Source organism: Myxine glutinosa, chromosome 5 (assembly GCF_964187855.1).
Source record: "Myxine glutinosa chromosome 5, kmMyxGlut1.1, whole genome shotgun sequence".
Taxonomy (NCBI): Eukaryota; Metazoa; Chordata; class Myxini; order Myxiniformes; family Myxinidae; genus Myxine; species Myxine glutinosa.
The window spans coordinates 181,870,200-181,893,666 of NC_136265.1; the positions used below are offsets into that span (position 1 = coordinate 181,870,200).

Below are 23,467 nucleotides of genomic sequence, written 5' to 3' on the forward strand. Positions count from 1 at the left end.
CGTGGTGCGGTGCAGTTTGATGCCGAGCCCTTGCGCCACCATGCCCCAGAGCTCCGAGGTGAACTGGGGGCCGCGGTCGGACGAGATGTCTGAGGGGGCACCGAACCGGGCAACCCAAGTGGCGATGAAGGCTTGCGCCACATCAGCTGCAGACGTCGCCGCCAATGGCACGGCCTCCGGCCACCGTGTGGTGCGTTTCACCATGGTGAGGAGGTGGGTGAACCCCCGCGAGGGGGGCAGAGGTCCCACCAAGTCGACGTGGACGTGGTCGAACCGACGCTCGGGCACCGTAAACGGGGCCAACGGGGCCTGGGTGTGGCGGTGGACCTTTGCGCGCTGGCACGCGAGGCACGTCCTGGCCCAGTCACGGACGTCCTTCCTGAGGCCATGCCAGACGAAATTCGCCGCGACGAGCTTCTGGGAGGCCTTCGTGCCCGGGTGGGACAGGCCATGGACGGCGTCGAAAACCGGGCGCTGCCAGCCAGCGGGCACGATGGGGCGAGGCTGGCCGAGGGAGACGTCGCACAGGAGGGCTGCGCCCACGACGTTGAACGGCAACTCGGCGACGCGGAGGCCCGTGACGGCGGTCCGCAAGGCCTGGACGCCGGGGTCGGCGGTCTGGTCCTCCGCCATCCGTGCATAGTCGATCCCGAGGTGGACCACGTGCGCGACGGACCGGGAAAGGCAATCCGCCACCGGGTTGTCTTTACCCGCGACGTGACGGAGGTCCGTCATGTACTCGGACACGGCAGAGAGGTGACGTTGCTGCCGGGCCGACCATGGCTCAGCGACCTTGGCCATCGCGAACACAAGGGGCTTGTGATCAACGAAAGCCATGAACGGGCGGCCCTCGAGCAGATGGCGGAAGTGTCGGACCGCCAGGTGGAGCCCGAGCAGCTCGCGGTCGAAGGTGCTGTCGTGGCGTTCGTGCGGGCGAAGCTGCCGGCTAAAAAACGCCAGGGGCTGCCAAGCACCACGCACCCACTGCTCGTGCACCGCGCCCACCACGTAGTCCGACGCGTCGGTGCATCGGGCGCCGGGTGCGCCAGCATGGTGGCGCTGGCCAAGGCCAGCTTTGTGCCTGCAAACGCCGCGGCCATCGGCTCCGACCAGGCGATGTCACCTTTGCCCGGCTTCCCCCGGAGGGCCTCGTGCAGGGGGTGGAGGAGCTGGGCGACGCGGGGCATGAAGCGGTGGTAAAAATTGACCATGCCCAGGAATTTCTGGAGCCCCTTGATCGTGCGGGGGCGCGGAAAACTCTTGACGGCCTCCACCTTGGCCGGTAAAGAGACGGCCCCGTGCCTGGTGATGCGGTGCCCCAAGACGTCGATGGCGGCGACGCCGAAGCGGCACTTTGCGGGGTTGATGATCAGGCCATGCTGGCCCAGGCGTTCGAAAAGCGTGCGGAGGTCGAGCAGGTGCTCCTCCCGGGACGTGTTCGCGACTAGGATGTCGTCCAGGTAGACATAGATGAAAGGTAAGTCGCGCAAGACGCTGTCCATGAGCCGCTGGAACGCCTGGGCCACATTCTTCAACCCAAAAGGCATCCGCAGGAACTCAAAGAGGCCGAAAGGGGTGATGACGGCCGTCTTTGGGACATCGTCCGGTTGTACGGGGACCTGGTGGTAGCCCCGGATGAGGTCCACCTTGGAGAACACGGTCGTGTTTGCCAACCGGGCGGAAAAGTCTTGGATATGCGGGACCGGGTAGCGGTCGGGGGTGGTGGCATCATTGAGCCGGCGGTAGTCACCGCACGGCCGCCATCTGCCGCCGGGCTTCGGCACAATGTGCAGAGGAGAGGCCCAAGTGCTGTTGGAACGCCGTACGATACCCAGCCGTTCCAGCGTGGCGAACTCCGCTTTCGCCACGGTGAGCTTTGTGGGGTCGAGGCGGCGTGCCCCGGGCATAGACCGGCGGCCCGAACTTGGGGATATGGTGCTCCACCCCGTGTTTGACGGCCACCACTGAAAAGGTGGGCCACGTGAGGTCCGGGAAACTGGCGAGGAGGCGGGTAAACTCGTCCGCTGCTGGAAGTGTGCAGACTAACCTCGCCGGGACGGAACCTTTCAGCAAGCCGCTTGGCAAGCCGCTCGGTGAGCCGCTCAGTGAGCTGCTCAATGAGCCGATCAGCGAACAAGCGAGCGAGCTGAAGGTTTCGGCCTGGACGAGACGTCTGCGCTTAACGTCGACCAATAGCCCATGCGCACATAGGAAGTCCATGCCGAGCAGGGCCATTGGCACGCTGGCGGTGACGAACGACCATTGAAAGCGCTGCCCTCCGAACCACAGTGAGAGGCAACGCTTCCCGAATGTGCAGATGGGTGTACCGTTGGCGGCAAGCAAAGCAGGGCCCCGGCCCGCGGCTTGCTTGTCGGACGTGGAGACAGGGAGGACGCTTACCTGCGCTCCTGTGTCGCAAAGAAAACGGCGCCCGGACGAGGTGTCCATGATGAACAGGAGGCTCCCGGAATGGCCGACGCTCATGGCCGCAAGTGAGCGCCGGCCCGGTCGTTTCCCGACCCGTCAAAAGAACACGGCGGGCGGCACGTTTTAGCCTTGCGGCCGAACCTGGCATGGTAGTAGCACCAGGTTTATGGCGGTGGCCCGCGCAGCAGCCGTGCCGGCGGCGGTGGTGGTGGCGGCGGCGGTAGTAGGTGGGGCGTAGCAGCGGCCACGAGGGAAGCAGGGGGCGCTGTAGCCTCCGCGCCGGGATCCACTACGGCAGCACCGAACACCGACCGCGTGTCGCAGGCCGCGAAATACTTGTCGGCCTCTCCAGCCAGGGCGCGGGGTTCCGTTATTTTGGAACCCGCCAGCGTGAGGCGCACCTGTACAGGTAGCTGGCATAGGAAAAGTGCTCGGAATAAGAAATCCGGGCGCTGGTCTCCAAGCAGGGACAGCATGAAATCCATCCGGACGGATGGTCGTGTGTCGCCGAGGGCGGGAAGGTCCAGGAGGCGGTCGGCACGTTCGACCTCCGTGAGCCCGAACGTGGCGAGGAGGAGACGTTTGAGTGCCTCGTACTTATGGTCGTCCGGCGGGCGCCGAAGGATGGACACGATGGACACGACGACGCGGTGCCGGGCCCGAGGGCGGCGACCACGTGGTAGTACCTGGTCTCGTCCGCCGTGATGCCCTGGAGTTGGAATTGAGCTTCGGCCTGCACAAACCAAACGTCGGCTTGCGCTTCCCAAAACTCCGGGAGTTTGATTGCGACGGCGTTGGTAGCCATGGCGCGTTCGGGGGTCAGCAACGGCTGAACCAATCGGGGTCACCAGTGTGGTGCTGTGCACACACGACTCGATTGCCAGAGAGGTAGGCCACAACGCGTGGATACAAACAAGAGTCTTTATTACAAGCTCGCATATCAGCACTGGGCGGGCTCGAGCTTAGAGCCCGCATATATGTCCCGAGGCCACGCCTTGCCCCCGGGCGTGGCCGATCGGCCGAAAGGCGGGGCATGTATTTCAGTTCCCCGCCTGGATGCTCGCGCCACCCACTGGTGCGCGGAATTATTGACCCTTGTGCCCACCACACCTTGTTTGTTTGTTTAAAAAAAAAAAAAAATTTTTGCATCAAAAACTTATTGAGAGTTTCCCGAGTCCGCCGTTGCTGGTTGCATTGAAATATCTTTTTCCGTTCTCAAGTTATAGCACGAAACTTGGACAGACATCCCCGCGTAATCCTAATCGGTGGTGAGTAATTTTGAGGGGCTCCCATCTGTGGTGCTGTAAAAGGTGTCTCCATAATAGGCGGTGTGAATAATTTCGAACTTGTGGCCATCTATTGCGGTGTAAAAGGTGTCTGTAATAGGCGGTGTGAATAATTCCGAACTAATGCCCATTTATTGCGGTGTAAAAGTTGTCTCCGTAATATGCGGTGTGAATAATTTCGAATTTGTGACCATCTATTGCGGTGTAAAAGGTGTCTCTGTAATAGGCGGTGTGAATAAATCCGAACTAATGGCCATCTATTGCGGTGTAAAAGGTGTTTCCGTAATAGGCGGTGTGAATAATTTCGAACGTGTGGCCATCTATGGCGGTGTAAAAGTTGTCTGTGATAGGCGGTGTAAATAATTTGGAATTTGTTACCATCTATGGCGGTGTAAAAGCTGTCTATGTAATCAGCGGTGTGAATAATTTCGAATTTGTGACCATCTATGGTGGTGTAAAAAGCTCTCCGCAATAGGCGGTTTGAGTAATTTCGAAGTTTGATTTCATTTTTATAAGCTGTTTATCATTAGAGATAACAAATTAACATGCAATTATCGCTGCAGGGTTTTATATTAAAAACTGAAGCGAATGCATTGTTAAATAAAATGTGTGAGACTGAGACGTGATATTTATATTATGGTGGAGGCAGCAACGAAAATCGAGAACCTTGGAGATCGTGGTATGGCTGGGGCGGGTGATGAGCGGCTCAAGAGCGCGGCGGTGAGTGGAATGGTCGCAGCACTCATTTACGACCATCACGATTCGGGAAGAAACAACTACTTCTCTTAGCACCAGCAACACACTCTCTCCACACCAACAACACACGCACTCTCTCTCCACACCAACAACACACGCACTCTCTCTCCACACCAACAACACACGCAGTCTCTCTCCACACCAACAACACACGCACTCTCTCTCCACACCAACAACACACGCACTCTCTCTCCACACCAACAACACACGCACTCTCTCTCCACACCAACAACACACGCACTCTCTCTCCACACCAACAACGCACGCACTCTCTCCACACCAACAACACACGCACTCTCTCTCCACACCAACAACACACGCACTCTCTCTCCACACCAACAAACGCACTCCACACCAACAACACACGCACTCTCTCAACACCAACAACACACGCACTCTCTCTCCACACCAACAACACACACACTCTCCACACCAACAACACACGCACTCTCTCTCCACACCAACAACACACGCACTCTCTCTCCACACCAACAACGCACGCACTCTCTCCACACCAACAACGCACGCACTCTCTCCACACCAACAACAAACGCACTCTCTCCACACCAACAACAAACGCACTCTCTCTCCGCACCAACAACACACGCACTCTCTCTCCACACCAACAACACACGCACTTTCTCCACACCAACAACACACGCACGCTCTCTCTCCACACCAACAACAAATGCACTCCACACCAACAACACACGCACTCTCTCAACACCAACAACACACGCACTCTCCACACCAACAACACACGCACTCTCCACACCAACAACACACGCACTCTCTCTCCACACCAACAACACACGCACTCTCTCTCGACACCAACAACACACACACTCTCTCTCGACACCAACAACACACGCACTCTCTCTCGACACCAACAACACACACACTCTCTCTCGACACCAACAACACACGCACTCTCTCTCGACACCAACAACACACACACTCTCTCTCCACACCAACAACACACGCACTCTCTCTCCACACCAACATACGCACTCTCTCTCCACACCAACAACACATGCACTCTCTCTCCACACCAACAACACACGCACTCTCTCTCCACACCAACACACGCACTCTCTCTCCACACCAACAACACACGCACTCTCTCTCTCCACACCAACAACAAACACACTCCACACCAACAACACACGCACTCTCTCAACACACGCACTCTCCACACCAACAACACACGCACTCTCCACACCAACAACACACGCACTCTCTCTCGACACCAACACACGCACTCTCTCTCGACACCAACAACACACGCACTCTCCACACCAACAACACACGCACTCTCCACACCAACAACACACGCACTCTCTCTCGACACCAACAACACACACACACTCTCTCTCGACACCAACAACACACGCACTCTCTCTCGACACCAACAACACACGCACTCTCTCTCGACACCAACAACACACACACTCTCTCTCCACACCAACAACACACGCACTCTCTCTCCACACCAACATACGCACTCTCTCTCCACACCAACAACACATGCACTCTCTCTCCACACCAACAACACACGCACTCTCTCTCCACACCAACACACGCACTCTCTCTCCACACCAACAACACACGCACTCTCTCTCTCCACACCAACAACAAACACACTCCACACCAACAACACACGCACTCTCTCAACACACGCACTCTCCACACCAACAACACACGCACTCTCCACACCAACAACACACGCACTCTCTCTCGACACCAACACACGCACTCTCTCTCGACACCAACAACACACGCACTCTCCACACCAACAACACACGCACTCTCCACACCAACAACACACGCACTCTCTCTCGACACCAACAACACACACACACTCTCTCTCGACACCAACAACACACGCACTCTCTCTCGACACCAACAACACACGCACTCTCTCTCCACACCAACAACACACGCACTCTCTCTCCACACCAACAACACATGCACTCTCTCTCCACACCAACAACACACGCACTCTCTCTCCACACCAACACACGCACTCTCTCTCCACACCAACAACACACGCACTCTCTCTCTCCACACCAACAACAAACACACTCACACCAACAACACACGCACTCTCTCAACACCAACAACACACGCACTCTCTCTCGACACCAACAACACACGCACTCTCTCTCGACACCAACAACACACGCACTCTCTCTCCACACCAACAACACACGCACTCTCTCTCCACACCAACAACACATGCACTCTCTCTCCACACCAACAACACACGCACTCTCTCTCCACACCAACAACACACGCACTCTCTCTCTCCACACCAACAACAAACACACTCCACACCAACAACACACGCACTCTCTCAACACCAACAACACACGCACTCTCCACACCAACAACACACGCACTCTCCACACCAACAACACACGCACTCTCTCTCGACACCAACACACGCACTCTCTCTCGACACCAACAACACACGCACTCTCCACACCAACAACACACGCACTCTCCACACCAACAACACACGCACTCTCTCTCGACACCAACAACACACGCACTCTCTCGACACCAACAACACACGCACTCTCTCTCGACACCAACAACACACGCACTCTCTCTCGACACCAACAACACACGCACTCTCTCTCGACACCAACAACACACGCAATCTCTCTCGACACCAACAACACACGCACTCTCTCGACACCAACAACACACGCACTGTCTCTCGACACCAACAACACACGCACTCTCTCTGGACACCAACAACACACGCACTCTCTCTCGACACCAACAACACACGCACTCTCTCTCGACACCAACAACACACGCACTCTCTCTCGACACCAACAACACACGCACTCTCTCTCGACACCAACAACACACGCACTCTCTCTGGACACCAACAACACACGCACTCTTTCTCGACACCAACAACACACGCACTCTCTCTCGACACCAACAACACACGCACTCTCTCTCGACACCAACAACACACGCACTCTCTCTCGACACCAACAACACACGCACTCTCTCTCGACACCAACACACGCACTCTCTCTCCACACCAACAACACACGCACTCTCTCTCGACACCAACAACACACGCACTCTCTCTCGACACCAACAACACGCGCACTCTCTCTCGACACCAACAACACACGCACTCTCTCTCGACACCAACAACACACGCACTCTCTCTCCACACCAACAACACACGCACTCTCTCTCGACACCAACAACACACGCACTCTCTCTCGACACCAACAACACACTCTCTCTCTCTCCACCGACGATGTGCACACACACTCTCTCTCCACCGACAATGTGCACACACACTCTCTCTCCACCGACGATGTGCACACACACTCTCTCTCCACCGACGATGTGCACACTCTCTCTCCACCGACAACGCACACCAAACAAAAAAAGTTGTTTTAAATATTTCATTTGCTTCTTCGTTGAAGACGGTTTCATCATGACAGAGGATGGTAAACCCGAACACCTGTGTTTTTCGTGTGACAATGAACACCTTTGTCGACTGCATGGCCTCCCTGTGCTCGTGCTAGTTGGTTTTGCACCATGTTGTGAGTTTGCAGCAAGCCGTGGAAGCGTTGTACACCTTCCGGGACACGTTTACGGAACACCACAGTGGGGATGAGGTGGCCGGTAAAAAACAGCAGGTGGAGAGGCGTTTGCAAGACGTGCTGAAGGTGGTTCAGGAATTAGAGGGTAAGTGCCCTTGTGTGAAATACATCCTTTGAGACCATCTTGGCATGTCCCATGTGCGGTGATGGAAAGCGAAACGTTTTGGATGCGGATGTACATGCGTAGCGGTGTTCACGTTACTTTTGTTCTCCCTGCTGTATTCAGGATTGGGATTCAACAAAGGTGAGCTCCTCCTCCTCCGCGGCCGTGCGCTAAACGTCACATCCGAATACAGGCCCGACGCGGAGCACGCTCTCGGTCTCGCCGTGAAGCTGGAACCTCGGCGGCCCGATGCCTGGAATGAGCTGGGGCAGACGTGCTGGAAGAAGGGAGACATGGATGCTGCCAAAGACTGTTTTGTTTCGGCGCTATCACACGTGCGACTCACAGCACCTTAAACTTTCTTCACACAAACACAAGTCTGTGCCTTACTCGGGTCAATTAAAAGTTTCAACCTGTGGTTGTGCGTCTTATGCAGGAGCGGAATAAGGTCTCCCTACGAGGTCTCTCGATGGTTTTACGGCAACTGCCTGTTGTGGGAGAAAGTCGAAGGAATAATGTGCAGCAGAGTGTGACGTATGCCAAAGAGGCAGTCGAGATGGATTTGAACGATGGCGTCTCCTGGTGTAAGTATCTTACATATTACGTGCGTATTGAGGGAGCCTGGTGTTGGCTTAGCGGCTAGGGTGCCGGCTTAGGATCCTAGGATCCTAGGATCCTGGGTTCGAATCCCGGTCGATCGCTGAATTAACGCCAGGGGGGTTGACTCAGCCTGTCATCCTTCCGAGGTCGGCTAATTGAGTACCAGTTCACTGGTAATTCCCTGCTTGTCGTAAAAGGCGACAAACAGGGTTGGCGGCAGGAAGGGCATCCGGCCGTAAAACATTGCTTCAAAAAGGGGACCGAAAAACAACAACCACGGTGCCCGAAAAAGGCCAAACCCGCTTGCGGGGAAAAATGGCCTCTAAAGGTGGTTTTTATTGAGGGAGCATGTAGGCAAATTTGATGCGCCAGCACGGTCGGTAAATGTCGAGAGCAATTTGCTTTATTCTGATAGTTTGGCCTAAATTGGTGAACATGCTCCTTAGGCCTGATGCCATGCGAGTTTTTTCATTCCAATGGAATGGGTACACCCCACTCCCTTAAACCACTTTGCTCTACCTAGTCAGCACCTCTGTGATTTAATTAGACATTTGGTTATTGTTTGAAGAACAACCTTGAATTCGGTTCCAGTTCATCAAGAAACTGCGTCATAGAACGTTGCCATATCGTGCAGGCCTTACTAGTCCAAGCTAGAGACCATGGGACCTTGTTTTGTTACATATACAATGTTTCTTAACAGTTTATAGACCATCTTTACCTGCTGATTCTGAATCTGGTGGGTGCCAGTTGAGAAACCTTGAGCATTTTTGCAGAAATGCAAAAATACAAAATGTCCACCAAAACCTCATGAGCGCATATGTTATGACATGATCATCTGCCCAAAGATATTAAACATGTTTTTTCCCTCAAATATACATACATGCAAATACAGTTGCCTGTATAGTTTGTTGCTTCTAATTGTATCGAGCTGACAGACTAAAGATCCAAGATGGCTGCCATGATCCTATTTATTGTCAGTTTAAAGTCCAGACACATTCACATCGAATGCATTATTCATCAAAACTAGTCATCACTGTCATCGCTTCCTTCTTGCGACATTGCTTTCATGGGATTTCTACAGTCTACATCACCCCTGCATTTGCAGAAATCTGTACAAGCTAGAGCTGATTTAGTACAACTGCAGAGTGCTGATTTGCAGTCACTCTTACAGCCACAGTTGATGAGATTGAGAACTTCATCTGGTGCAACTGACTGATCATCAATGAGATGTACAGGTTGAAGTGTGGAATACTTTTTCATCCATCCATTCTTCAGTGCGTCTAGAGTTGGAGGTGCCGGCATACCAGCAGCCATCCACAAAGTTGTCTGGTAATGAGCACGCTCACAATGGGGCCTAAATGCAGCCATTGTAGGTGGCAGACTGCTCAACTTTGGTGGCAGATGATGCTTGCCACCAATCTTCCTTGTGAAGATATCTCTACGCATGGTGTTTTGTGATCCTTGAAATACTTGCCCGGAGAGTGTAGCTACATACTTCAAGCATGATTCAATTACTTCATCCATGGATGCTGACGGATCCCCCAACAAGAGAGTGTCAGTGAATGCTTCCAACTTCTTCAGGACAGAAGTCTTTCCTATACCAGCGAAGCAGGATACTGTATCACAACCAGTCAGTGCATGGGCTGCGAGAAGATTGGGCATGATTTTCTCATGTTTCTAATGACCTCATTGGCATCTATGACTATGGTTTCTAGAACATGACTCCATGACCACCTTAACTGTATGTGATATGTTGTTGTTATGTAAATGTAATGATGGGCAAGAATGACGAGTACATCAGTGTCATCAGCCACTACTTTAATTGGTGAGTGTCCATTGACAGCCTCCTTTATCACGTGGTATGCCATTATAACATCAGCTTCCTCATGTGTCACTGCTACTTGTTGTGCACCAACACCAACTTCTATTGGATGTGGGTCAGGGCCAGTTATGATGACCTGATTACCCTCTGGGATTTGCACGGAACACAACTGATCCACGATACAACAACAACAACATGCATTTTAAAAGGCCATTTTCCCTGCTAGAGCGGGGGTTAGCCTTGCGGTCCCCATGACAATCTTCTCCATTTTGCCCTATTTTCTGCATCTCTCCTTGTTAACCCCCTTGCCTGCATTTCTTCTTCCACCATCTTTAGCCAAGTCTTTCTCGGTCTTCCCCGTCTTCTACTTCCTTCTACATTCATTTCCATCACTCTTCTCAACCAGTCACTTTCATCCTTCCTCAACACATGACCAAACCATCTCAACCTGTTCCTCTTCACAGCATCAATCACAGGCTCTATTCCCATCATCTTTCGCAATTCATCATTTGTCTTCCTCTCTCTCAACGATACTCCGCACATCCGTCGAACCATTCGCATTTCCACCCTTTCCAACCTTCGTTGCTGCTCTACGTTCATTATCCATGTCTCGCTCCCATAAATCATAACACTTCTCACACATGCAGCATACACCTTTCCCTTCAGCTTCAACGACACTCCCCTCATAATCAGCACGCCACTCAATTCCCGAAACTTCTTCCATGCACATCTCACTCGAGCAACCGTTGCCGAGTCTGATCCACCTTCTCCATTCAGCATGTCTCCGAGGTAGCAAAATGTTTTCACTCCTTCCAGCTTCACGCCGTCTCCAAGATCCAACTCAACATTTCCTCCATCTGCAGCTCCCTCTGTGCAAACCTTACATTTGAATGTAGCTGCCACACTGGTTAATGACCCTCTCAGACCACTACATTTTTGATGAACCCACTCAGCGCACATTGTACACTGAATGGAGTTCACTCTGACACCCTTCCTACACACAGCACAGGGCCACTTCCCAGTTCTTTCTACCTCACCACATGCTTTACCACTTGCCATCACCTTCGTCTTTCCGATATTCACCTTCAGACCTTTTGTCTCCATACATTCCTTCCACGTGTTCATCTTTTCCTTCAGTCCATCCATACTTTCTGCAATCAACACCAGATCATCTGCATACAACAACTCCCACGGTAAACCCTCCTTTACGTTCTGAGCCAGCACCTCCATCACAGCTACAAATAGTAGTGGACTTAGTACCGACCCCTGATGCACTCCCACCTTCACCTCAAACTCACCACTGTTCCCGTCCTTCGTCCTTACAGCTGTGCGCGCTCTTTTGTACATTGCCATCACTACTCTGATCAACCATTCCTCCACTCCTAACTTCCTCAATGCCCATGTCAATACTTTGCGTGGAACCCGATCGAATGCTTTCTCCAGATCAACAAACCCAAGAAACAACTTCTTCCTCTTCTCCATGTACTTCTCCTGCAACTGCCTCACAATGAAAAGCGCGTCTGTCGTTCCTCTTCCTGGCATGAATCCAAACTGCATTTCGTCGATCTTCACTTTCTTCCTTATCCTCCTCTCCAACACCCTTTCCAATACCTTCATTCCATGCTCCAATAACTTTATCGCTCGGTACGAGCCACACTCCAGAGGGTCACCTTTCCCCTTGTATAGAGGGACGAGGGTACTCAGTTCACTGATCCACGATCAACTTGATAATTTGTGATGTCAGGTACTGTGCCTGGACCATTGCTGCTTTCATGGTGTCAGGTTCAGCTGGGGTCATGTCCAAGAATGGTGTGTAGACAACACCTGTTTTTGGCTTGGGTTGCTGGCCACTGTCTCGTGCATGTTTAGTATTGAATCCACCATATTCTGGACATTGATCTTCTCCTGTAACCTCTTTTAGGAAAGCAAGATCTTGTGCTGCTGCTCTGTTCTTAAGAGACTTGCATGCTCGCAAGAAGGGCAAGTTTTGGAACAACTCGTTGGCCATACTGTTCTGGCATCTCGGCTTTTTTGTTCCCATGGCTGCGCTGAACAGTCACCTCTCCCAGGGACAAGTTGGTTGCCTTTCTCTTCCCACTTCAGGCGCTTGATTGTAGGCACGTCTGTGACGTCATGTGATGGTGTAGGTTTAGGTTTTCCAGCTTGTATGATCACTATAGCTAACCCATGGTTTGATTTCTGGCCATTCGGGGACGAAATTTGGGGATAAAAATTGTCAGCCACAACTTGAACCAAACCCATTCCTGCTGTCAAACTCTGCTAACCCTCGTCTATCCTTTTTCCTCGGTTTACTGCTTTCACATATGATACATATTTTTGATACTTTCAATCATACTTTCAATGATACTTTCACATTGATACATACTGCTTTCACATATTTCACATATTTACCGTGCCTCCATTATCTGCAAATGAGCATACAAATTAAGCGGCATCTAAAACGACTGCATCTTCTCTAAGTCTACAAAATTAAGTTAAGTGTGACCCCTGTTAGTGGCCATTTTGAGCTATGGTGGCCATCTTGAATTTTCCATTTTTGCTTGGTTTCTCATCTGATTGCATCAAGGACAAATATTATTCAAACACAAAATGCTCCCACAGCCTCAACAACAATATACCTTGTAAAAGTGTCAAAAACGATTAAATAATAAACTAAATTATTGTGTCATGGCGGCCATTTTGAATTTTTGTGTTTCGAGAAAAATGCTTAAGGTTTCTCTTCTGGCACTCACTGATTTGGATTCACACCTCCAAATTAACTTGAAACCACAAAAAAACATTGTATATGTCACAAAACAAGATTGATGTGAATTTATCATTGAACCTAGCTTGGACTATACCTAGCCTAGTCGCAATTGTCTTGTTATCTGCAAACACCAATCACACCAAACCCACTAAACCTCCCTCCCCCCCCCCCCATGCCCCTCCACCCCCACCCCCACCCCCACCCCCACCCCCACCCCCCCAACCTCCTAGTTGAGCAAGACTTGCTATCATTAGTCAATTGAACATAAGCCTCTGATTGAAAAAAATAAAAAATAAAGTACAGATACATTCGAAGTCCACCATGCCCATGCCAAATAAATAAATAATGCCTTCAGCTCCCAGCGATGCCTCCTTGCAGCACATGGAAACAGAATTGGGAGCAGTCTATAATAATTTACAGATTAATTGTGTAATTAAAATATATATAAATCGTAAAATAATTAATTTCTTTATCAATTAGCTAATAGCATAACTAAAACACCACATTTCATCTGATTCGGTAACTTAAAAAAAAAAAAAAAATCATTAATCAAACCAGTGAATTATTAATTGATTTATCAATTAGCTAATAGCATACCTAAAACACCACCGTTTCATCCGATTCTGTAACTTTAAAAAAAATTATTAAATAATTAATCAAATAGTAAATAAATAATTTCTTTATCAATTAGCTAATAGCATACCTAAAACACCACCGTTCCATCCGATTCTGTAACTTTAAAAAAATTATTAAATCATTAATCAAATTAGTAAATAATTAATAGATTAATCAATAAATCAAAAATACCTTTTACAGCCAAATCACTTGGTCATTGTCATGTCCAAATATCAGCTTCTTAACTCAAAAGGTGCCTGAGATATTGCCCATACAAACAAACAAATGAAAAATCACTCGTAGAGCAACACTTGGCAAAACAGAACAAAGTAGAATGGCACTCAGGAGAGCATCCTTTTGACTTCACAAATAATTAGTGGTTGAATTTAGTGACCTGACATGCAAATCGTCTTCAAAGTTTAAGTTAATCGGATGAAAATTGACTTTTAGAAATTTGAAATTGTTGTTGACCTTTGGCCTATGTTGACCTTTTGGCCGATGTTGATCTCAAAAATAGTTGGTGGTTGAATTCTGTCAGCCGATATGTAAATCCTATTCAAATTTCAAGTCAATCGGATGAAAATTTAGGATTTTGGAAATTCGAAAAAGTGGTTGACCTTTGGCCTATGTTGACCTTTTGACCTATACTGAACTCAAAAATAGTTTGTGGTTGAATTCAGTTCGCTGATATGAAAATGACATTCAAATTTCGAGTCAATCGGATGAAAATTGAGGATTTTATAAATTTGGAAAGAAGTGGTTGACCTTTGGCCTATGTTGACCTTTTGACATCAAAAATATATAGGATATTGTTGGACCACGAACTCTACCATTTGGTGAAGTTTCGTGAAGATCTGTTCAAAATCGCGACCTGTAGGCAAGTATAAGTGTGCGGACAGACAAACACACACACAAACCGGAGTGATCAACACACTTGCAAAAAAAAAAAAAAAATTTTTTTTGCCAAGTAACAAAAGAAAGAAACCAGAGTGAAAACTTATTACTCCCTTTCAGCGCGCAACATCGCCGGGCCTCCTTCGGTGCCTGGCGATGACGTCATGCAGCGCCTAGAGATGGAACGGGAAAGGAGCGGTGTACAATAAAAATTCCTACAATCCACCGCTGCTGCATGTACCACCTGCTCACATTGTCATGGTGATGGTCATCGTTCTTTGTCCTGTTCCCAATCCATACCCAGCTTAATCTGGTGGAAATAAGGAAAAAGATTGAAGAGGAGATGCAGGCCTGGGAGTTTTGGATCACTCCTGTATTGATGACGAGTCCAAGAAACTCCATTATGAACCATGACTCATACCAAAGCTAAACACGTTTCTCCCGTTGCCTCGCAGACGTGCTGGGAAATGCCAATTTCATCCTCTTCTTCATCGAGGGTCAAAACCCCAAGTTTCTGCGCCTCGCTCTCTGTGCTTATACACAAGCAGTAAGTTATATATTGTTATATTATGTTATGTTATTTATAATACATATATACATATATATATTATGGTATTATGTTGTATTTATTTTACTTTTGTTCCTCACAGGAGAAAGTTGATAAAAGGTCTTCTCAGAACCCAGATCTTCATCTGAACCGTGCTGTGGTCAGTTCTTTGCATGAACTTTGAGCTCGGTTAACTTGTTTCCCAGAATTCTAACTCGATGACACTAGTTATCCTGAGTAAACTCTATCACAATAGCGTGAAGTCCTGGCCTGGAGGCATTTTCAATGGATCAAATCAATAGGATGTAGAGGTATGCCAACCACCATGGGATATGAGGGGAAGGTGACGGTCCGGGCCTTGCCCCTTCATCTCCGACGTTGGGTTAATGCCGGAAACCTCAGTTTCTCCTCGCTTCACAAAGTGGTTGGCATACCTGAAATTCCCGTTTCTTGAATGCATTGTCCTACCTGTCCACTGATGCAAATCGACGTTAGTAGTGATGAGTAAGACTAGTTCTTCATGAAACGTTTCATCCATTCGGCAATCTGAGGCCCCTATGCTGTGTGCAGCTCCTGTGCTACGAGCAGCGTTATGCGGACGCCCTTGCCGACTTGGAGAGGGCCCAGGCGCTCGACCCCGAATTCTCGAATTCTCTGGCACAAAAACAACACCTTCTGCATTTCCTAAATCGTCTCACGGAGTTGGTCACGTGCAAGGTGCTTCGGCAGATGCTTTAAAGTTGCCGTCCGACCACCTCGTACCCTTTTCCATCCGCACACAAATGCTCGTCTCCCTCTCCTCACTCTTAGTCCACACAAGATAGATGACCCCAAAATGTGCGCACATCCACAATAAACGACCTGTGCCAGTTTCCCTGCCCTTGTTTCTCATGCAGGGCGGTTTGATTCCACGAAGGTTGGCTGCTTATTCCCGTGCCGTACAGCAAGAGGAATCCAAGGCTAAAGGAAGGGGTCAATCGAGACTCGTACCCCTTTCCGGTCTCAAACCGGGGAAAAACCCCAACTGTCAACTCCTTGGAAAAGTCGTTTTCTACCTCAACGCCCAGGAAGAACTTCCTATGTGAGTCACATCGATTCCTTCAAAATGATGCCTTGGGTGGTCTTGGGTGTATTGGTGAAAGATGAGCCTGACATTTTGTTGTAGATGTGAACAAACTTGATGTTATAAAGTACCTGCTTCTTTTTAACATTAAGCATTCCTGGATGTTTAAAGCATGAGGAAAGAAACTTCCAGTGCTTTCTCATTGTTCAAAACTCTATACACACAGAGCTGCCCTATCAGGTCACATGTCAATCATTTGTCATGATCCTTTCTGATTTGTGTACACTTTACTCCTTTGTGTTATGGATTCGTCACTTCCACTGTTGTGGTTTTCACCCACTTGACATGTTGCTGATATTATGTATTATTATTATTCGCAAACGGTTTATTATTCAAGAACAGCTATCTAAAGTTAAAAAGGTTAACATGATACAGGAAATCGTGCACCGGAAAACGACGAAAAGAAGAGGAGGCGGTGAGAAAAGTCGGAGAAGAAGCTGGTTGCTTTGCGTTCTGGATGGACCGTTGTCGAGCAAGAGACACGAGTGAACTTTGGGTTTCCTGGAAAGGGATTCCGCAATAGAGTTGTTATCGCTGTGACTGATCAAATCTGCGTGTCAGGTTGGCATTGGATTCAGAGGAACCATCGTCGTGTGATTACGTCTCAAGTATGAGCCGTCCACCATTTTGACTCGTGCGCTTCGCGCGTTGAGCAAGCTTTCCTTGCTTCGTCAACCGTTTCCACCACGTTCAGACGTATCTGTGGTGTGTTTGTGCACCGAGGCTTCTGACGATTACTTTGCGGCTCGCCGACCGTGAACAGTGAAAGTTCGTACCTGGAGGGGGCCTTTGGATTTCCCAGTCGCCGTGAGTGCGCCTTTGTGCCACCTTAACAACGTGACCCTTTTCTCCGCTTTGGGCCGCGTGCGCCTTGGTGCCGTTTTGGGCGGCGTGTCTGTGCCTGCCCTCAGAACGAGATTCTGGTTTAGAGTCGACATCGTTCCGTTGATCACTGGAGGGGACCAACTCTGAGCTCGAATACGGGAATATAGAGACATTGGGGAAGGTTCTTTCCACTCACTTGGAACCCTGTAAGTTACCTTATGCATGCTAGCTGATGGTATAGAGAGTGCACTATTAATTGTCATTTGTGGTAATGTTATTCCTGTGTGATTTATAATATATTATTGGTTTGTTCATAACCATTGGTGTGGTTTCCTTATTGATTTCGACATGGAATAATATATTTTTCTGCCGTGGCTCTTCCCGGGGTTCGGAGGTATACCGAGACCAGGAGGTCGGGGAGGAACACGTAACATTTGTCACTTTTTTTCTTTTTTCCAAAGAAGGTTCACTGATAGACGGAATAATTTTCTTTTCAGCCAATTCGGCAACCATGCGCTTCGTGTGTGTGCACACTTTGTGAGTGCCATTTACCAGCTTTAACTAACCTAGGTAACCAGTACATCGATAGAGAAATCTAATGAGTGCTTCACAGTTACATTACGCTTCCCTTTTTCTTTCAGAGTGTTGGGCCTATTGGACTCGGAGGGCGAGTGTGTGACTATTGCCGTGTACAACGCATCCCCGACCTGGGCTGTATTTTTGGGAGATTCTGTTTTGGTTCAGAATCCACAGTTCACAAAACATAATGTGGAGCATGAAGGGAAGGTCAGGATTGAACCTGTTCCTGCAACTTGACCTCATCCTCCCCTTGTTAACCATTTATCCTTCAGCCCCCTTACCCTAAAGTCATCATGTATTGATATTAACCCCTCCTCCTCCTCCTCCTCCACATTTTTTTTTTTCACCCCAGGTATTCAGTTTCCCGTGTATCCGTGTCGACAGCCCCCTGTTGCTGCTCATCAATGGGAAGAAACAATGTGCACAACAACAGGTCGTCACCACAGCAACGTCTGTATCAAAGCAAGAATAAGCAGATTGTATTTGGATAGAGAGTTGAGGGTTGATCTCACCTCACCTTGCGATGTCCCATATGCTGCCTTGTTTACCTGTTGCTACCATAAATGAATCAAGGTGAGGGTTAAAAGGTCAGAGGTGAGTTGAACTCAGAAATCCCTCCTTGAACTCCAATGTGAGACGTTGTGAAAAACAAGTGGTGGGTGGAACCTTGAACAGGCCATAACTATCATAGTGAGGGTAATGTACATACTGAAAATCTTGTTTTGTCTCTGGACAAACAAAGCGAAAAAAGGTGACAAAGACCGAAGTCTGGTGTCAGGATAGAATGTGCTTATCCTTGGATGTCGAGATCGTTGTCAGGAAATTGCAGGCAAAGCCGAACACATTCACCGTTTGAACAGACCAAGTTAAAGTGAGGCTAAACATTCAAATTTAATAAGGTTTGTATCCCAGGTCGAACCACACTTATCGTTAACGGAGGGAAGCAGGTATTTTAAGTTCTAGGTGATTAACTTGATCCACATTGAAACCTCTATTGTTGTGATAACTTTCAAAACGTGTTTATTGCATAATTACATCGTTGCTGTTTGAATTTTTATTAAAACACACCTTTACTTTCACTTTGACTTCCTGTGAACCCTCGATGGATACAACGGCAATGTACGGTAAATACTGATGCACGGTGAGACACCTATGAACAAGGAAGGACAAACTAAGCTCCAGATTTGCTTCGGACCTTAGCCACCGAAGCCTCTTTGGAGTGCAGCGGGTTTTGCACCCAGGTCTGTCTGAGTGGAGCTGAAGAGCAGGAAAATACATGGAGTTGACCGTGGAGTCGATGGGGAATGGGGCGGGAAGAGAAAGGTTAGAGGTTGCGGGAGGATAAAGGTTAGGGGTGAGAGGTTAAAGGGGAGAAGTATTTTGCTTTGAAGGAAACTGCTCACCTTTGGCAGCTTTCTCAAGGTGATCATCATAATGTCGCTCTCGTTCCTGCACTGTATACGCATCCTTTGCATCTTCCCAACCTGTACACAGACAGATGTGCATTCTTCGAGTCAAAAGGTGAGTAGAGGTCTTGCCGAGCTGCATTCCAATCCAATTGTTAAGCAAAAATTGATCTATTGAGTGTTTTCTACCAAATCAAAAGCACCTGATTTATTAAGTGGTACTGAGGCAAAGCATTTTGAGCTGTCTAGTCTGGGTTTGATTCCCAACCCCAATATCAATTGGTGGATTGTTGTTTCACAGACAGGTGTGCCATCACTCAGATGTACATAAAGCTGGGTATACCATCGGAGAACATTAATTGATGGACATTAAATATCCCATGATGTTATTTGTCTATCGAGTCGAAGCTCGTGGAAGAGCTAAACCACAGAACGGATCAGGACACAACAACAAAAGGAACAGCAGAAAGAGAATGGGGAAATGCCAATCATTCCTTTTCTTCGGCCTCTCCACCTTGGACTTGCTGCTTCTACTCTCCCAACAATGGATTTTTTTTTTTTGTATACAGAATCGAGGCTCGTGAAAGAGCTAACATTTATCAAACACAAATCAAACAAACAAACAAGCAAACAAACAAGCAAACAAAGTATGTAAAAAGGGGAGCGGTAGACACGATGGGGAGAGAAGGGGAGGAAGCACACAAACACAACATTTGAGAGCAGGGACATCGGGAGATGTGTGGGAGGGAGAGGGCTTGGGTGGAGGCAGGATAGGTATAAAACGCAAGGACACCAAGGACTTCCAGGAAAGAAGTCGGCACCTCAAAAAAGTGGATTTGGGGTGAAATTAGCAGGGGTAGAAAAGATCAAGGTTTTGGATTGGGGAAGATAAGAGATGGTGGTGAACAGCTGTTTTAAAGACCTGGAGGGAGGAGTGGGATTGAAGAGAGTGTGGGAGTTTGTTCCAGAGGTGGGAGAAAAGAGGAATGAAGGAGTGAAGGTGAGCAGAGAGCCTAGATTTTGGCAGTTTAACCATAAGAGGGTTGCAGGCAGATCTTGTGCGACCTGCAGGAATATTTGGGGGACAGAGCACAGAGAGAGCTGGGGGAGCAAGGCCGGAGAGGAGTCGGTAGAAGACGGAAAGACCACCAACCTGCCTGCGGTGAGTAAGTGAAAGGCCCTCGGAGATAGCGTCATTGCGGGAGATTCCAATGATTCTGAACGCTTTGGTTTCAACAGCGTGAAGGCGAGCTAGGTGTGAGGCAGGAGCACCAGCCCAGAGGAGAGAGCAGTACTCCATTGAGCTGCGGATGGAAGCCTTGTATGTGGTGAGGAGCTTAGGTGTGTCAAGGAAGGACAGCAAGGCCGAGCCCACACAAAGTAGTAGTAGTTTAACAGCAACAGCAGTGGTTTGAGTTGATATGGACGGTGATTTGCTTTATTTGCTCTTGTGGACCTTTCTGCTCATTTTTCTTCAATCTTTACTCTGATTGGGAAAACAAGCTGCACAATCCTTTGCAGATTTGTTGGTGGCAGTGTCCATATGTTTTATACCTCTCCCACCCCCCCCCCTTCCCATGCCTCCACCCCCAAAGCCCTCTCCCTCCCACAGATCTCTCGATGTCTCCATGCCTCTCGGTCCCTGCTCTCAAATGTTGTGTTTGTGTCCTTCCCCCTCTCTCCCCATCTTGTCTACCGCTCCCGATGTTATATGTTTTATGTGTCGGTTTGTCTTTCTGTGTGATTAATGTTCGCTCTTTCACGAGCCTCGATCTTGTATACAAAAAAAAGAAGGAAAAAAAAAGGAAAAAGAAAAAAAGATGTTTAACTTCCGATACAGTTTGTGCTTCATATGCAACTAAAGCTGAACAATTGACATATGCACATGGGAAAAGAGTTAATGACACCAACAAAAGAGTACTGTTTGTGAATGTTTTTTTTTTAATCAAAACTTATTTCAAACATAAATGAAAGCACCCTCCATGGACGGGTTGTTTTTTATGCCTCCGATGACGAAGTCGCCGGATGCATTATGTTTTCAGGTTGTTTGTCTCCGTCTGTCCGTCCGTGATAGGTTTTCATTACCAACATAACTTGAGAACGGCTGAAGGGATCTCAGTCAAACTTGGTACAGGTGTGTATAGTGATTTAAAGATTAACTGATTAGATTTTGGGGGCAAAGGTCAGAGGTCATGTCAGGTAGAAATGTGATAACTTGAGAACAGCTGAATGGATTTAAATCAAACTTGGTACAAGTATTATAATGATGTAATAATGTGGGTGGAGGCATATCGGTCGACGTCAGAGTGCCGTTCTAATTCAGTCATCAGTGGGGCAAGGTCATTGTACACCCAGCCGTAGTGCACCGTAGGGGGTATCAACGTGAAAAGAAACACTTTCACCAGTTCAAGGTTTGGAGAAAGTAACAATATAATTGTGTTACATCCTTTGATGGACTATTACATTAAAAAAAATTTTTTAAGGGATATTGCCCGCCACAAAGCCAGAAGGCAACTCGAGGTGGGGGCTACACAAATAAAACAAAAGCAGAACAACAAGCTCCTTGGATTGAAAGAAGACAAATGTAAAAAGTTGTCTTCTTCACATCCTTTGATGGACTGTTAGTCCATGGAAGACTGTCAAGCCCAAAGATGGCAAAATATTGGGACAACGTTGGGACGTTCTGCAGTGAAACTGGACATCAACTTCGCTTCCATCAGACTGATCAGATTGGTCTGCAAACATCAATAAGCCAATGATGTTGAAGAACAGCCTTGATGTAGACAACCCAGGATGCAGCCCTGATCAGCTTTTTCAGACAACAGTGCTTGTCTCCATTTGACAAAAGAGAACTGTTGTGGCACGAATGAAATCTCCCGAGCAAGAACTATGTGGAAGTGCCGGCTTCATGCTGGAGGTTACAAAGCCTCAAGACTAATAATAATAATAATAATAATTCATTTATTTTGTATAGCGCTTTTCCAGAAGCCCAAAGGCGCTTTGACAGAGTGGAAAACATAATGCATAACAATACATGAAAACAACAATTGCAAAAAGACAAGAATCAAGAAAACAAACAGCAGCGATATACGGCATATATATAAGACAAGAATCAAAAAGACAAGACAAGAATCAATAGGGAAATATTTAAAGCAAAAGGAGGGAGAAGGAGAAGAGATAGTCAGGGGTTAAATGCTGTGGGTTGAATGTTGAATGCAGCGTTGAACAGGTGGGTCTTTAGTGATGTTTTGAATGTGGTGAGTGAGGAGGAGTCTCTGATGGTGTGAGGTAGTGAGTTCCAGAGGGTGGGAGCAGCGATGGAGAAGGCCCTGTCCCCCCAGGATCTGAATTTGGTCCGGATGGAGGGGGTCAGGAGGTTGGTACCAGCAGAGCGGAGGTTGCGGGTGGGAGTGTGTCTGGAGAGGAGGTCAGCCAGGTAGGATGGGGCCAGGTTATGGAGGGCTTTGTATGTCAAGAGGAGGATTTTGTACTGGATTCTCTGGGGGATGGGGAGCCAGTGAAGCTTGTAAAGGACGGGGGTGATGTGGTCACGGGTCCGGGAATGAGTGAGTAGACGGGCAGCGGAGTTCTGAATGTATTGGAGTTTATTGGTGATTTTTGAGGGTGAACCATAGAGGAGGCTATTGCAGTAGTCCAGACGGGAGGTGATGAAGGCGTGGATGAGGGTTTCTGCAGCCGTGGAGGAGAGGGATGAGCGGAGACGGGCAATGTTTTTCAGGTGAAAGAAGGCTGACTTTGTGATCTGTTTAGTGTATTTGTCGAAGGAAAGGGTTTGGTCAAAGATGACGCCAAGATTCCGGATGTGAGGGGAGGTGGATACTGGGATACCGTCGATGTTGAGGGCAAAGTTATGGGTGGATTTTGTGAGCGTTTTTGGGCCAATGATGATTATTTCAGATTTATCACAGTTAAGCTTGAGGAAGTTGATTTGAAGCCAGGATTTTATTTCAGTGATGCAGTTTGTCAGGATAGAGTGGGTGTCGGTGGAGACGGACTTGGTGGAGATGAAAAGCTGGATGTCATCGGCGAAGCAGTGGAATTGGAGACCATGA

General features: G+C 48.6%; 2 protein-coding genes across 6 annotated transcripts in view; one reads left to right on the forward strand and one right to left on the reverse strand.

Annotated features, from left to right (window-relative positions):
* The first annotated feature begins 4,013 nt into the window (after positions 1-4,013).
* Positions 4,014-19,067, forward strand: TTC5 (tetratricopeptide repeat domain 5). Of its 2 annotated transcripts, none has more exons than XM_068115322.2 (10): positions 4,014-4,433; positions 8,066-8,198; positions 8,340-8,551; positions 8,653-8,800; positions 15,370-15,461; positions 15,565-15,621; positions 16,032-16,178; positions 16,358-16,542; positions 18,051-18,195; positions 18,341-19,067. In XM_068115322.2, exons 1-10 carry the CDS (start codon positions 4,350-4,352, stop codon positions 18,458-18,460), a joined length of 1,323 nt encoding a protein of 440 aa, XP_067971423.2. In that variant the 5' UTR covers positions 4,014-4,349; the 3' UTR covers positions 18,461-19,067. The 2 variants fall into 2 exon arrangements, with proteins under 2 accessions (XP_067971423.2, XP_067971424.2); XM_068115323.2 differs by having other exon boundaries at positions 4,288-4,433; positions 8,059-8,198.
* The window catches only part of OXA1L (OXA1L mitochondrial inner membrane insertase), a 54,571-nt gene continuing 50,095 nt past the window's right edge, over positions 18,992-23,467 (reverse strand). For all 4 annotated transcript variants that reach the window (XM_078779212.1, XM_068101988.2, XM_078779211.1 and 1 more), the window contains exons 9-10: positions 19,392-19,472; positions 18,992-19,245 (exon numbers count right to left, since the gene is read on the reverse strand). In XM_078779212.1, coding sequence (XP_078635338.1) covers positions 19,160-19,245; positions 19,392-19,472 — 167 coding nt within the window. In that variant the 3' untranslated portion in view covers positions 18,992-19,159. The remainder of the gene's footprint in view (positions 19,246-19,391; positions 19,473-23,467) is intronic.

Bases quoted from the DNA above. Each gene is read 5' to 3' on its own strand.
- TTC5 (XM_068115322.2), top strand. From the start codon at position 4,350: ATGGTGGAGGCAGCAACGAAAATCGAGAACCTTGGAGATCGTGGTATG. The intron at 4,434-8,065 runs GTGAGTGGAATG...GTGAGTTTGCAG, and splicing joins AGCGGCTCAAGAGCGCGGCG to CAAGCCGTGGAAGCGTTGTA. The intron at 18,196-18,340 runs GTCAGGATTGAA...TTTTCACCCCAG, and splicing joins ATGTGGAGCATGAAGGGAAG to GTATTCAGTTTCCCGTGTAT.